The sequence below is a fragment of the Chelonia mydas genome, chromosome 1, assembly GCF_015237465.2.
Source record: "Chelonia mydas isolate rCheMyd1 chromosome 1, rCheMyd1.pri.v2, whole genome shotgun sequence".
Lineage (NCBI taxonomy): Eukaryota > Metazoa > Chordata > Testudines > Cheloniidae > Chelonia > Chelonia mydas.
This window is the reverse complement of record NC_057849.1, coordinates 51,867,559-51,883,166: the sequence shown is the minus strand read 5'-3', so window position 1 is coordinate 51,883,166 and position 15,608 is coordinate 51,867,559. Positions and strand designations below refer to the sequence as shown.

Sequence of the window (15,608 nt, the reverse complement as noted above, 5' to 3'; positions counted from 1 at the left end):
TACTTAGCTTTTTTCCTCCCCCATTTCTACCCCGTTGGTATTCTTACGAAGCAGTCACTGAATTATGTTTAAAATAACCATTTGGTCAAAGAGATAAAGTTCCGACCCCACTAGATGGCGCTAATTGATTAACATACCTTTTAAATCTGTGTGCTATTGAAAAGGCAGCAGGCCTTAGTTCTTCAGAATTTTCCTAAAGTCCAGAAATGATTCTTTCATGTCAAAAGTAATGTGAGTGTAATTTTAATGCAGGCCATTGGAAGTGCCTCTTACAGTTTAATGGGGGGAGAGATATGACATTCCTAAACAAATAAAATATTACAATATCAGCAAAATCAAGTCTTCTGTTCCCTATTGCAAATCTTAGGCCAAACATGCCCATACATATTAAGTGTACCTAGATACTTTGTTATCTGCACTGTGAAATAAATTCTCTGTCTGAAAAGCTCAGAGACATTCTTACTCCCAAATGAGACCTGAATAAAATGCAGCAATCTGAACCTGTCATATACAAAATGTAATGAGCTTTAGACAATCCATAAAATGTAGAAAGGCTTTATTATATCTACACATTCAAACAATAAGATTTGTGTAACTCGCCAAAAGCAGAAATTTCTATTGCTTTGACAAATTCAGTGGACAAGATTAGGCCATCATAATGCTTTAAGGTTTCACATAAAAACATGAATAGAAGAAGCCAGTGAATCAGAAAACACTAGTGGTGTTGTAGTTAGCTTCCAATTCTTGTGTGTGTGTTCCTCTGCAGGACCAGATGGCTATTGCCTGTGGTTCTCGAGCCCATTTGGAGCAGGACTCAATAACACAGGTAAGTTTCTCTTTCCTCGTATAAACTAGTCTCCTCGGACTGCTGTTTTTTTCATTAACATTCCAGTTTTTAAATTAAATCAAGACACACAAAATGAATGGAGGCTGATAGTGGGGAAGGCTGTTGCCATAAGCCTAGCAATAGTCCAACATGACTAAAAGCTCTCTGTTCCCAGAGTTCAGACACCACCAGCAGGAAGTGTGAGCTAGATTTCAGATAACAAGGATTTAAATCAGTTGCTCCAGCAGGGGATGGGACTTTTGGTCCCAAACGCAACCGACAGCATGTGTGCGCAAGTTTGTCCAACATGAAACCAAAAAGGACATCTACTGTAATCACTGTGTAGAGAGCTTTAGGCAGATGCTTTGGAAGCTCTGTGGTTCTACAGTGGCTCTGCAGCTCATGGGCTGGAACAGTCTCTTCACACACATGCGCAGGCTCTTCAAGTACTGGGATCACAGGGAGAAGCAACTGACAGTTTGACTTTACTTTCAGTCCAACAGTTTGTCACTCTTCAACTCTTAAAAGCTGAGAGTGGTAAAAGTTTTGTTGTAATGTTTTGTTGTAAGTAGTAATAAAATGTTTGAAAGGGTATCACAGTTCTCTTGCAATCAACATTATGAAAATTCATTTCATGTTAATGATTGAAGGGGAAGACCTCACCGCCACCCAGACTTGCCCCAGCAAGTGTAGATTTGGAATTCAGAACTTCCAGCAAACTCAGCTAATTTGGAAAACTTGCATTTCTTTTCCCTCCTTTAATTGAGAATCACTTGCAATGCACGTTCCTTCCTAAAGCTCCTTGAGATAGTTATGCCCTGGAAGACTCTCAGATTAAAACTGGAGAGGCCAAGACTGCCTCATGGGTCTCATGCTTGCACGTTTCCAAAATTTCTACAAATGACAACAAGTGAATGTTGCTTCTTCTGGTGGAGTATGCATACTGAGGAAATGAGCATTGTGTTTAGTCTTGAATGAGTTCCAGGCAAAGAGCCTCTGAAAAGATCCTTGAGAGAAGACTACTAGGTTTGTTTTGTGGAAATATCGGTAACCCGTATGAAAGCAGAATTTCAATATGAACAGGAAAATGGCAGGAGAATAAAGTATTGAATACACACTGGACAGAACAACTTAGTATGTGATTGTTATGCAACAAACTTGCATCAGCACGCAATCTCGTCTTACATCTGTTTTACTGATGTTTTGGCAGACAGTAGTTGACATAGCACAGACATTGCACTTATATTGCAACAAACACATTGCTGGACTAATTTCTGTAACATCATTAGATGAACTCCTAGTGCTGGATTTTCTCTAGAACAAGTTATGTTTACACTAGCGCAGGGGTCTCAAACACGCGGCCCGCGGGGATATTTTCTGCGGCCCGCCAGCTCCCCGCCCCGCCCCCAGCGTTTACTTAGAGCGATTCCGGCCCTGTGCGCTCTAGGGGCAGGGCAGGCTCCCTGCCTGCCTGCCCTGTCCCCGCGCCGCTCCGGGAAGTGGCCGGAACCTGGGGTGGGGGGCAGGGGCACAAGGATCTGTGTGTTGCCCTGGCCGCTCCTCCAGGTACCTTCCCCGAAGCTCCCATTGGCCGGGAACGGGGAACCGCAGCCAATGGGAGCTTCGGGGGAGGTACCTAGAGGAGTAGCCAGGGCAACACACAGACCCCTGTGCACCGCGCTCCCCCCGCCCAGGTTCCGGCCACTTCCTACCGCCCAGGTTCCAGCCGCTTCCTGGAGTGGCGCGGGGGTAGGGCAGGCAGGGAGCCTCATACTAAGTGTGCGATGGGCCGGACCTGCCCCCCGAACCCTTCCTGCAGCCGAACCCCCTGCCCTGAGCCCCCTGCTGCACCCTGCACCCTGACTCCCTGCCCTGAGCCCCTTGCTGCACCCCGCACCCCTCTTGCACCCCGAATGGGGGCAGGGAAGGGGTGGAGTGGGGACGGGGCCGGGCCAGCGGGTGGATGGGGTGGTCAGTGGTCCAGCCCTCTGGCCAATGTACTAGTCCTCATGTGGCCCTCGTGGTCATTTGAGTTTGAGACCCCTGCACTAGCGTGTGGTAGTTAAAATCATTCTAAAATGTATACAAAATACTGAAATAGCTGCAAAAGTCCAGGAGGAGATAGCAGGGAGTTCAAATCCTAGTATATATTCTACTTTTCCCCAGTGCTTAATTTGTAATGAAAGAGCTGCCAGGGCTCAAGCAATTTTTTTCCATTCATAACTCATGCAGCAAGCCCAAAGGTGTCAGGGCTTTGAACTGCCAAGCCTAGAGGTGCTGGGGACTCCGCCCTGGCACAAATTAAGCACTGCTTTTCCCTCTGGATTATCTAATAGTGTCAGGGATCTATTCTCCTTTCAATGCACGGGTAAAGTTCCTGTAAGCGTTAGGGAATAGAAAGTTTGCATCATAGTTAAGAAGAAACCCCAAAGCTCTCTCAGTAATGGGACTAAATCCTGGACCCTGTGTTCACAACATGAATGGGTACAGAAGACGGTTACTGTCTACATATGCTGGCTGTGCACCAGACCAACTAATCCTGGGGATGGTTGGGCCTGATGCGTCTAGAGCAGTGGTTCCCAAACTGTGGGGCATGGGGGAGGGGGCCATAGCAGGGCCTGGGCCAGCCCCCACCAGGGGGAGGGAGAGGATACCACCCAGACCCACTCCACCCCCAGCTCTGCCCTGCCCTGCCCCCAGCTGTGGCCCTAGTTCCCGGGTGCGGTGCCGCACCCGGCCGTGGCCCTAGCCACTGGCTTCTGCCACAGCTCCACTCCCAGCCTGGCCCCAGCCCTGCCCCCAGCCTCGGTCCCTGGCCACAGCTCCACTCCCAGCCCCAGACCTGCCTGCAGCTGCAGCCACGCATTGACCCCCCTCCCCTTATTCGTATCTGCACCCCAGAGCCACAGCCCCACTCCCAGCCCTGGCTCTCGGGAGGTTGGGGATGCAGACAGAGCAAGGGGAGAGGGGTGGTGTGAAAAATTGGAGGACCGCTGATAGAGTGGAGGGGCTCTCTGATTCTGTGGTCATGTGATAAGCTGCTGAGGGATCATATACAAATGAACTCCCTTCAAGTGCATCCAGCTCCCTCTTTCCCTCACAAGATTTCTGCCAGGAGATAGGGGAGAAGAACTGGAATGGGCCTTTCTAAGGGAAAATTTGCAGGTGGGTGTACCTTTCCTTCCCCTACATCTCTGTTAGTGTGGTGAGGAAATCTTCAGCTGATCAGGCTCTCCTCCTCCCCTCATCTGTCAGCTCTTTGAATCATGCAGCCCATTCGCTCTCCCTTGGTGTCACTTAGCTAGCAATGATGCTGCCTTTTCCGCAGTAGCATTGGGAAGACACTACTGCCAAGTGTCCCTGCTTCCATATATGGCAGTCAGAGATAGAATCACAGGAGGAATGGGATAAGCAGCCTCTGGGGAATCCTCTCTGGATTCAGAGACAACAAGAGCTGTGGAACCAGGCTTCACCATGCAGCTGGGAGGGGCTGTGGTTAGGACCACGATTTGGTCTTCGTGGTTAAGAATTGCTAATAAACAAAAGTTCCAGCTAAAGCAAAATGGGAGAAAAATCTACTGGAAACATTAGAGTATGTGCATAAACTAAATTACAAGATCAGTCAATACTGACAATTGTTGGCTTCTTCTGTATTAGATGTTTGTTATATATCATTCATGACTGGCTACATAGGAGAACTGTTGCTCAGTCCACCATATATGCAGTGTACATAGGCATACATTTTCCTGTAACTTGCATTGCTTTATGTATCCTTAAAGCAGTACTAGCTTATGCTGAACTGATCTTGAATGAAAGAAATCCAGCAGTGAGCAAATAAAAGGATACTGTTTAGGTGGGGGGAGGGATTATTGTTCTTTTAAGGCCTGACATAAAGCTACTTTTAATTTGCATATTAAAATAGTGGTTGGGATCTTTTTTGTACCTTAAGTAAACTTGTTTACATTTTTAAAATCTAGGCTTACAAACACTTTTAAAATTGGTTTTGGATGTTCAGAACAAAAATCATAATGTGAGTACAACATTATGTCCTAGTATGTCTATGTAGTTCTACTTATATGATCTATACCAAGTTCTGTATATGTATTTGTTTAAATTTGAGTCATGGAAACAAAACTTTAAAATACATAGTTGCAATAAGAATCCCATTCCGTACTGTAACATACACCATTATTGTAAAGTTACATTGGGAGCCTAAAATGATTCAGATGTAGACCTGGCTGAAATACTTTTGCCTAAATGAAATTTCAGCAAAATATGATGTTTCATAAAAGCTGAAACATTTTGCAGAGACATCAGTTTCCACAAAACTTTTGTTTTAGGGTGGCGGAGGAGGGAGACCCTACAGATGGGTGTTTAGGGTATTGGCCTGGGATTTGGGACACCCAGATTCAAGTCCTTGCTCTGCCTGATTTGGCATGATCTGGGATGAAAAACTGTTCTGAATCAGGCAGAGCATGGACTTAGAGCTGGGTCTCCCACATCCCAGGGGAGATCCTAGGTGTGACTGTCTGACACACCTCTCCTCCACCACAATTCTGTGTTTGTTCCTGTGTGAAACAAACACTCATTTCTAACCTCAAAACTGTCATGAAGTGGAATTTTCATCCTCTGTTCAGATCAGTTCAGATGTTTCTTTTGTCATATAAAAAAAAAAATCTAATTTCTTGGCTTTTGTTCATAGCGCTCTTACTTCCGAACTCTTCTCATGTATGGGTTCCACTTCCTAGTATGGTTCCTCTGTGTCAAGGAAATTAGGGACACACAATGTGGGTTTAAACTGTTAACCAGAGAAGCGGCCTCACGGACTTTCTCAGCTCTTCATATAGAACGCTGGTAAGTTCTTTCATTTAGCTTCAATTAATTTTTCTATTTTTAATTTTTATAGCAGTTGATTGAGGTTGTGAAAATGTAACTCCCACATGGAAACTGCAATAAACAATTTGTGCACGTATAAAAACAGCTGTTAAATCCATTTTAATCAGTTTTAGTACTTGTTTTTTGTATTGCACTTCACATTTCTTATTGTTTTAAACTATTACATGTTTGCAAAGCAATGAATTTTATATTAAGAACTACATTATAGGATATAGTTGGATATTTGGATGTATTTCTGTTAACTCCATTACCCTTCATAGAAATGTAGGACTGGAAGGGATCTCAAGAAATTGTCAAGTCCAGCCCATGTGCTGAGGCAGGACCAAGTAAATCTGGACCATCCCTGACAGGTGTTCCTCTAACCAGTTCTTAAAAACCTCCAATGATTGGGGATTCCGCAGCCTTCCTTGGAAGCCTATTCCAGAGCTTAATTACCCCTATAGTTAGAAAAAAAATTCCAAATATCAACCCTTGCTTGAAATTAAGCCCATTACTTCTTGTCCTACCTTCAGGGGACATGGAGAACAACTGACCACAGTCCTCTTTATAACAGTCCCTCAACATATTTGAGGACTGTTATCAGGTCCCACCTGAATCTCCTTTTCTCAAAATTAAACATGCCCAGTTTTTTTCTCATAGATCAGGTTTTCTAAACCTTTTATCAGTTTTGTTGTTCTCTGAACTCTCACCAATTTGTCCACATCTTTCCTAAAGTGTGGCACCCAGAATTGGACATGCTACTCCAGCTGGGGCTTCACCAGCACAGAGTAGAGTGGGACAATTTCCTCCCGTGTCTTACATATGTTACTCCTATTAATACTCTCCAGAATGATATTAGCCTTTTTCCCAGCTGCATCACATTGACTCATACTCAATTTGTGATCCACAATAACCCCCTATCCTTTTCAGTGGTACTACGCCTACTCAGTGTATTTCCCATTTTGTGATTATGCTTTTAATTTTTCCTTCCTAAAATCTAGTACTTTGCACTCATCTTTATTGAATTTTATCCTGTGGATTTCAAACCAATTCTGCAATTTCTCACGGTCATTTTGACTTCTAATCCTGTACTTGTAAGTACTTACAACCCCTCCCAGCGTGGTGTCATCTGCATATTTTAAAAGCACACTCTCCATTCCATTAGCAAAGTCATTAATAAAAGTATTGAATAATATTTGACCCAGGACTGACCACTGTGGGTCCCCAGTAGAGACCCCTTTCCAGTCTAAAAGCAAACCATTGATAACTACTCTGAGCACAGTCTTTCACCCAATTGTGCGCCCACCTTATATTTTCATTTAGACCACATTTCCCTGGTTTGCTTATGAGAATGTCACGGAGGACTGTGTCAAACCCCTTACTAAAATCAAGATACATCATATTCACTGCCCCCCCCCCCCCACTAGGGCAGTAACCCTGACAAAGAAGGAAATTAGGTTGTTTTGGCATGATTTGTTGTTGACAGATCCATGCAGTCAATTCCTTATAACTTTATTATCCTGTGGTGCTTACAAATTGATCGTCTTGTGTCCAAAATGCATGTAGAAAACACAATTTTATTTAATTTAGCATCTTTCACGTAAACTGTACCCCCAGAATCGGTTGAATAATGCAGTGATGCAGAATTTCTCTTCCTCAATACTTGAGGCATACAGTATGCAAGAGGGGAGAGATGTGTTAGCTAAGTTTTAATATTTAAACGGAGTGTCTGCGATAAAGATACAAGAAGGCTCTTGGGCTACACTGATGAGACTCTCGATGGATGGTGATGTCTGGAACCCTGCAGTCTATCCTTACTCTGGCATGTGATATAATGAGAGATATCTGATAGTTAGAAACTTCATCAGCCTGTGTTGCTCTCTAGTACAATTTTACAACTCCTTACTCGTCAACCAACCAACCCTCCCTCAAATCATTACCTAATGAGTACCTGAAAAGTACACCACCAAGTGTCATTAGAAGAAGCCTAATATGTAAAGGAAGTTTCTGATGTACTCTGTCCATGCTGTTCTGTTTCATAAAAGTGGGCAGTAAAATGGCTCTCATTAGTCTGAAGAAGGGCAGTAAAAACCATTAATACAATTTGAATTGTTTTAGAGCTGTCTTTCGTTGTAACTTAGCATTGGAGAGGGTGATGGAATGTCCATTATTAGAGTAGCTTTGTGAGGACAGCTATGATGGGTATGTCTACACTCTGATAAAACACCCACGACTGGCATGTGTTAGCAGGCTGAGGCTCGCAGAGCTCAGGCTGCGGGGCTAGAAGATTGCAGTGTAGACATTCAGGCTCAGGCTGGAGCCCGGGCCCTGAGGTCATGTGATGCGGGAGGGTCCCAGAGACAAGGCTCCTGCCCAAGCCCGAACATCTACACTGCAATTTTATAGCCTCGCAGCCCAAGCCCTGCAAGCCTGAGTCAGCTGACATGGGCCAGCTGCAAGTATTTTATTGCAGTGTAGACATGCCCATAAGACTGAAATGCTGTTTCCGCAGTAAGTGTCATAGTTTCTGTAGACTTTTTGCACCACCTCTCTTGCTAAATGGACGCTGTCATGGTTGACAGGCCCAGGTTTGAGTATAATCTAGTCTTTTCAAACTGTCTTCATCTAGGAAAACCTCTCGTAGAAAGAAATTTTTTGTGTCTCATTAACCTGCCTGCTCACAAGAATAGAGTACAACATCCATGCACATGCTGAGAACTTTTGTCCAATCGTGCTAATCAGAAGCCTGTAAGTTTAGTTTTAGGTTGATCTTCAGCAGTTGTTGCCAAGCCATGTTGCTTCTAGGATGGAGATACAAAAATGGCTGGGGTAGGGCGGGTGCTTCAGGGATCAGGGACGTGAAAAATCTGACATTGAGTTAGAGGGGAAATACACACTGCAAGAACTTTGAAAGCAAGCTATGAGGTCTCCTCATTTCTTAAAGATGAGGATATGAAAGTGCAGAACTTAAGGACCCAGTTTGCAGAGGTACAGAGCTCCCACAACTGCTATTAAATTGGAATTGTGGTGCTCAGTACCTCTGAAAATCAGTTTCTAGCGAGTGGTTTGTCCAAGGTCACAAAGGAATACTGTAGCAGAGCCAAGAATAGAACCCATAATCTTAGAGCATAAGACTACTACCCATAATCTTAGAGTATAAGACTACTCATCTGTTCCTAAGGAAAAAAAGTAATTAAATTTTATAGACGTATTTCTATTAATTCCTTTGCATTCATGTTAAGGAAATTTCCATGATAAGCACAGCCCTAAAGTGTACTCCCTCAAAATATATTATTTTCTGACAGTCTCTTTAACTGCAAGGTGTATCTATTACTTCAGGAGGCTGACACAACAGCTGTGCTGCAAGCAGGAGGAAACCAATGAGTATAGTTGCTCTCTGGCTTTTTCAAAGAAAATAAAGGGGTCCTTAAAGGGAAAACAATCAATCTTCTTTGTTTGAAATTCATCAGTTTCAAGTAACTCCAGTTGCTGATACCCTCTAAATAGTATGTAGTAAATAATATAAATTCCTTTTAAAAACATATGAGGATTTTGCGGCTCCTCTGACTGTTTAAGGGACTCTTCAGCAAGAGAGAAATGAGAGTGAGAAAGTGAAAATGACTATGCACTCCATACAGTGAAATATGCAGAACAAACTCGGGGGGGACTAGAGAAATATGACTTCACTTAAATAAGAATTTTGGGTGATGTGTGTAACTGTAATAGATACCAAATTTTCAGGAACAGGTGACCTTTTCAGTATCGTGTCCTAACCTGCTTTAGTCAGAGGTACTGCTGTGAAGTTAGCCTTATGCTGTAGCTTACTCTGTAAATTACCATAAAGCAATACCCTTAAGGCTTTCTGATGTTTATAAAACTTGGAACCCCTTATCAAGAATGCTTGCTGTGCTCGTGGAGAAAGAGTGAGTTATATTTTTCCATGATTCTCTGCAAATATTCCAAAATGGCAAATTTGTCTAAAAGAAGAATAATTAGTTTTTTTCCTTTGATATCTAATGTAGCTTTCAACAAATTTCTCTTCTAGTTTCACTGTGTATATTTGCATCCAGTCATTGCATGTTTTATTAATAGATTTGCCCTATTTAGCTGTTTGGAAGCATAATTCACCCTTTAGAGACAGCATTAATTATTAAATAAAACAATTTCTGCACAAAACTGTGAGACTCTGACAATCCAATAACTCAGACTCCCTTTGGATAAATCTGGGCCCTGATGCATTTGCCGTGTGTAACTTGGCGGGAGCTGAGCAGCCAATCTGGCTGTGTACCAAGGAGGCTGTACACATCTCCTGAGAGTGAGTGGAAATAAGGTGGGGGGCAGGGAGAAACCCAGCTTCTTCCTGCTGCTGCCCAACAAAGACAGTGATTCCATCCCAGCAGGCCTCTTGTCAATATTAGTGAGACAGTTTGTCTTCATGGTGCCTCCACAAGGTCCCTGCAAGTGCGGGAGGGGTATGTTCACTCTGGCTCAGAGCAGCAGGGAATCCTTAATGGATTCATATACCACTTCTGGCTGATGATCTCATTCTGAGATTGTCCACTGGGGACTGGAGAGAAGCTGCTGTCGGAGAGGAAGGATAGTCTTTATGCTGCACAGGGACTCTGGGATCTGCACTATATTACCGTCTCTGCTATGGGTTTCCTGCAAGATGTGGCCAAGTTACTTAATTTCTGTGTGCCCTATTTCCCCATCAGTAAAATGAGGAAAGTACCTCCCTAGTATTAATGAATTTATCCTCATGATACCCTTTTGAATTAGGAAAGTGCTCCGATACTGTAGCGATCGGGGGGAGGAGGGGCAGCAGGATGCTATAGAAAAGCCAACAAATAAGATCCTATTTCAGTGGCATACCTGTCTGAAGACACTGACACTGGCCTCCCTACCCACCCTTCATCAGCTCAACTCAGCTTTAAGCACTTTACTTCTGCAGAATCCTCCCCTATCCTCTCTGCTGGGCTGACTGGATTCAGGATCATTTGGCACAGTGTAGAGCTGAGTTACATAGGAGGGACGGGACTAATACGTCCTCTTCTCCTGTGTAACTCGGATCCAGGATTTGGCTCTTAGCTCTCACTTTGAGAGACTAAAACTAAAGTTGGCTCAGTCTCCCCTTAGAACTTCCTTTCTCTTGTCAGGTTGTCCCAGCCTGAACACTCACTGCAGCTTTGCGTATTGATTTAAAAAAAATACCTACTCTGCCCTTCTTTCACAGAATGCTCTAGCCTATCAGATGAATAGTTAAGTAGGCTAAAAATTAGGAAACGGTGTATTTATCCCACGTCTTGGTAAATAATATTTTATAGATATTTTGTTATCAAAGACCTGAACTAACAACGGTGTTGTAGTGATTTGTCTGGAAAAACGTACACGACAGGTACATAATAAATCTTTTACACTTTCAAGTTTTTCCTCAGTTTTTAACTCACCCCCCCCTCCCCCCAATATTCTAAAAGCATTAAGCGGCTAATCCTGCAAGGTCATAGTCAAAGTCAGAGAAATTAAGGCTAAAACCACCAGATCATCTAGTCCAACTTCCTATATATCACAGGCCAGCACCTGTGCACTAACCCAACTCCCAGTGACATCAGGAGGAGGATGTACAGCATCTGGCAGGACTGCGTCCTGACATTGCACAATCACTCTTGTGCCTCTCAAATGCCCTTCATTTCACTCCTCAGTTTACCTACACATCACACAAACATGACTTCTCATTTAGAGTTGAAAATTATTTTACATCAAAAATAATCACAACTAAAGTTCTAGAAAGTAACTTGGACTAAAGGAGCGTAACCAACATAATCTGAGGTTTCTTGCATGAATAATTTTTTGTCCCATATTTTTGGAGCTTTGTTACACATTTTAGCTTCAGTAAATCAAGAGAGATGTCATGCCCAAAGCTAACTTCTTAAAGCAAAACAGCAAAAAGTTAGCGTTCGGCATTTAACACTATTCAAAATTAATAGCTTTTTTTAAAAAAAAAATGGAAGTCTTCATTATTATTGACCTGTATTCTGAGTTGGTGTCTGTAGTGAGCTATGACAGCAGAATACTTTATAAATCCTTTGACATTTGAGATTTCTAATGCAATTAGTACCAACCCAACTGTAACTGTGCAAAGTGCCCCTCTAACTGTAACTTGAATTTCTGTCACATCAAACACAAAAAGATGAACTACTGAAAAAGTCCTGAGAGGAGTGAAGGCTGGGGAGAAACTACTGAACCAACATCCAGTTTTGTAGTTCAAAGTGACTCCATGCTGAGCTTCTTGCATATATGGAGGAGGCCAGCTGCTCCTGCAGGCAAGGCCCCAGGAATTCCTCCCCTCAGATAAAAGGAGAAGCAGCCTTTTGTGCATGCTAGAGAGAGCAAGTGCTGAATTAGCAGGGCAGCAGGAGAGAGTGCCGCATCTTCTTTTGGAGCACTGGACCCTGTCAGTGCTGCTCCTGAAAAGAGAGAAGCAGTTATCCAAGAGATAGCTAGATTTTATTTTTGTCTCTCTCAGCAGCCTGTTAACATACCTCACTGAAGGAACGAGTGTTGAGAGCACATTCTCTCTCAGTTGTTAGTGAAAGATATTTGGCTCACTAATATATGTGGCAATGTAAACAGTGTAGATGTCCTGCTGCTAGACTGGACGGAGTGAAAGGTTTTAAAACTTTTGTTTTTAAGTAGCTAGCAAGCCACCAAAAGGAATGGTTACAGTATTTTCAGTGTTTCTTCACCAACACCTTTTAAATGGAGCCTTTTGTTTCTGTTTTCTCATCCCATGCCATGGGGGGAGAGGGGAGAAGGGATGTCAAAAAAACCCTCCTGAAAATCAGATCCAAATGTTAACTTGAATTGGATCTCTTTATGTCTTACCACTTCCACCTTTCTATTTCTGTTTCACAGTTATTGACCAGAGCATCTCCTTCTCCTTAATATTAAATCTTTCAGCAGTCTGAGAGCACAAACTCTTATTTGCTATATCTGAATTTGTAGAGGTGCTCATAAACAGGAAAACATGGGTAGAGTTGAAATACTTTAGGTGCTCAAATACTATCATGATGAGGGCCATAGAAGTGCCTAGATAAACTAGCGTGGGGTGCTTTTAAACTCCTTTCATTGTTTGTAAAGTGTTTTGAAATCCATAGACAAAAGGTATTCTAGACATGCAAAGCCATATAAAGGAGTATTGTATTTGTCTCATAGCATTATAAGTTACTATGCATGCATTCTATTTAGAATTAAAGGGGAGAGATTTTTTTGGGATTATTTTTAAAGCTGCCTTTTGGATATTCTTTTGCATACATACCAGTACAAACAAATGTTTTTGAAATTTATTTCCGATATAGCTAAGTTTTGACATTGATCTGAAATGAGAGCAATCTCCAAACAAAGAGCATATGCTTTGTTTTAGGCTTTGAATCTGATTAAACCACTAATCTATTTCTCAGAAATAGATAAGGCACATTTTTTAAATTTAAACTTAAAAAAAAAAAGTTAAAAGGCTTATATTAAAAGCATAACAGAGACAGTTGGGAATTACTTGTTTCCAGATTTAAAGAGAAGATATTTCTATTTCTACAACTACAGACTTAACCTGAAAGATGATCTGTTTTTTCTTTTGTTTTTCTTTTTTTAAACCATAAACTGCTGAAGGAAGTTTAGCCAATCAGATGGCTACACTGGCAGATAGTAAATTTTAAGTCAGAAATACTAGCCTTTTCTGACCCAAAGGGATCTCTTAAAAGTTCCTTGCATCTTGGATTCCTTTCCCTGCAGGAAGGAATCAAATATTCCAGGTGTTGTTTGATGGATCCTGCCTCATACTGGATTCTAGTCACATTAGGGAAATTCCAAGTGTATTTTTTATTCCTCTCAATGATTGACAATTAGATGCTTTCTGTACCTCTGTGACTGGTTAAATTTATGTTTGTTAGGCAACTCACAGCTGATTGATGGGAAGAAACATTTTGTATGTATAATTTTGCCTGAAGAGGGTGCCTCGTGTTATGGTACCAACTGTTTCTTCTTAAAATTATGCTGAGCTAGTGAACATTGTAAAAATAATTAACTTTCATTTGTTTCTCCAATATAAGCACTAAGTGTGCACTTTTATCTCAAATATTACTGGTAAAATGGCACCTTCTTATTCCACAGATCCAAGTCTTGCTGTATCCGTTCGCTTTAGTGACACAAGTTTTGTCCCTCCTCTTAGTCCTGCAGAGCCAATACAAATAAGAGAATGAGTTGGATTTGCTGCAGAGTTATTTGTTAACTAAGGCCTGGCCTAAACTTAACTGTCGGTTAGGAGAGGTTTTTTTAAAAAAAAAAAAAAAAAAAAAAAACACCTAAACAAACCACCTCCCTAACCGACATAGCTATATCAGGGGAAGGGGTTGGGGGAAACAAAAAAGAAGCTTACAAGAAGTGGAAGATTGGACAAATGACCAGGGAAGAGTATAAAAATATTGCTTGGGGATGCAGGAGTGAAATCAGGAAGGCCAAATCACACCTGGAGTTGCAGCTAGCAAGAGATGTTAAGAGTAACAAGAAGGGTTTCTTCAGGTATGTTAGCAACAAGAAGAAAGCCAAGGAAAGTGTGGGCCCCAGAGGATGTGGGACAGAGGATGTGGGAAAAGCTAATGTACTCAATGCTTTTTTTGCCTCTGTCTTCACGAACAAGGTCAGCTCTCAGACTACTGCACTGGGCAGCACAGCATGGGGAGGAGGTGACCAGCCCTCTGTGGAGAAAGAAGTGGTTCGGGACTATTTAGAAAAACTGGACGAGCACAAGTCCATGGGGCCGGATGCGCTGCATCCGAGAGTGCTAAAGGAGTTGGTGGATGTGATTGCAGAGCCATTGGCCATTATCTTTGAAAACTCATGGCGATCAGGGGAAGTCCCGGACGACTGGAAAAAGGCTAATGTAGTGCCCATCTTTAAAAAAGGGAAGGCGGAGGATCCTGGGAACTACAGGCCAGTCAGCCTCACCTCAGTCCCCGGAAAAATCATGGAGCAGGTCCTCAAGGAATCAATTCTGAAGCACTTAGAGGAGAGGAAAGTGATCAGGAACAGTCAGCATGGATTCACCAGGGGCAAGTCATGCCTGACTAATCTAATTGCCTTCCATGACGAGATAACTGGCTCTGTGGATGAGGGGAAAGCGGTAGACGTGTTGTTCCTTGACTTTAGCAAAGCTTTTGACACGGTCTCCCACGGTATTCTTGCCAGCAGGTTAAAGAAATATGGGCTGGATGAATGGACTATAAGGTGGATAGAAAGTTGGCTAGATTGTTGGGCTCAACGGGTAGTGATCAATGACTCCATGTCTAGTTGGCAGCCGGTATCGAGTGGAGTGCCCCAAGGGTCGGTCCTGGCGCCGGTTTTGTTCAATATCTTCATAAATGATCTGGAGGATGGTGTAGATTGCACCCTCAGCAAGTTTGCAGATGACACTAAACTGGGAGGAGAGGTAGATACGCTGGAGGGTAGGGATAGGATACAGAGGGCCCTAGACAAATTAGAGGATTGGGCCAAAAGAAATCTGATGAGGTTCAACAAGGACAAGTGCAGAGTCCTGCACTTTGGACGGAAGAATCCCATGCACTGCTACAGACTAGGGACCGAATAGCTAGGCAGCAGTTCTGCAGAAAAGGATGTAGGGGTTACAGTGGACGAGAAGCTGGATATAAGTCAACAGTGTGCCCTTGTTGCCAAGAAGGCCAGTGGCATTTTGGGATGTATAAGTAGGGGCATTGCCAGCAGGTCGAGGGACGTGATCATTCCCCTCTATTCAACATTGGTGAGGCCTCATCTGGAGTACTGTGTCCGGTTTTGGGCCCCACACTACAAGAAGGATGTGGAAAAACTGGAAAGAGTCCAGCGGAGGGCAACAAAAATG

General features: G+C 42.9%; 1 protein-coding gene across 7 annotated transcripts in view; it reads left to right on the top strand.

Annotated features, from left to right (window-relative positions):
* The window catches only part of ALG5 (ALG5 dolichyl-phosphate beta-glucosyltransferase), a 49,988-nt gene that overhangs the window by 21,585 nt on the left and 12,795 nt on the right, over nucleotides 1-15,608 (top strand). For all 7 annotated transcript variants that reach the window (XR_005224341.2, XR_006286565.1, XR_006286564.1 and 4 more), the window contains 2 exons: nucleotides 767-826; nucleotides 5,529-5,680. Coding sequence is in view for 4 of the 7 variants with exons in the window: in XM_037892692.2 (XP_037748620.1) it covers nucleotides 767-826; nucleotides 5,529-5,680 (212 nt within the window). In the remaining 3 variants the exon portion in view is untranslated. The remainder of the gene's footprint in view (nucleotides 1-766; nucleotides 827-5,528; nucleotides 5,681-15,608) is intronic.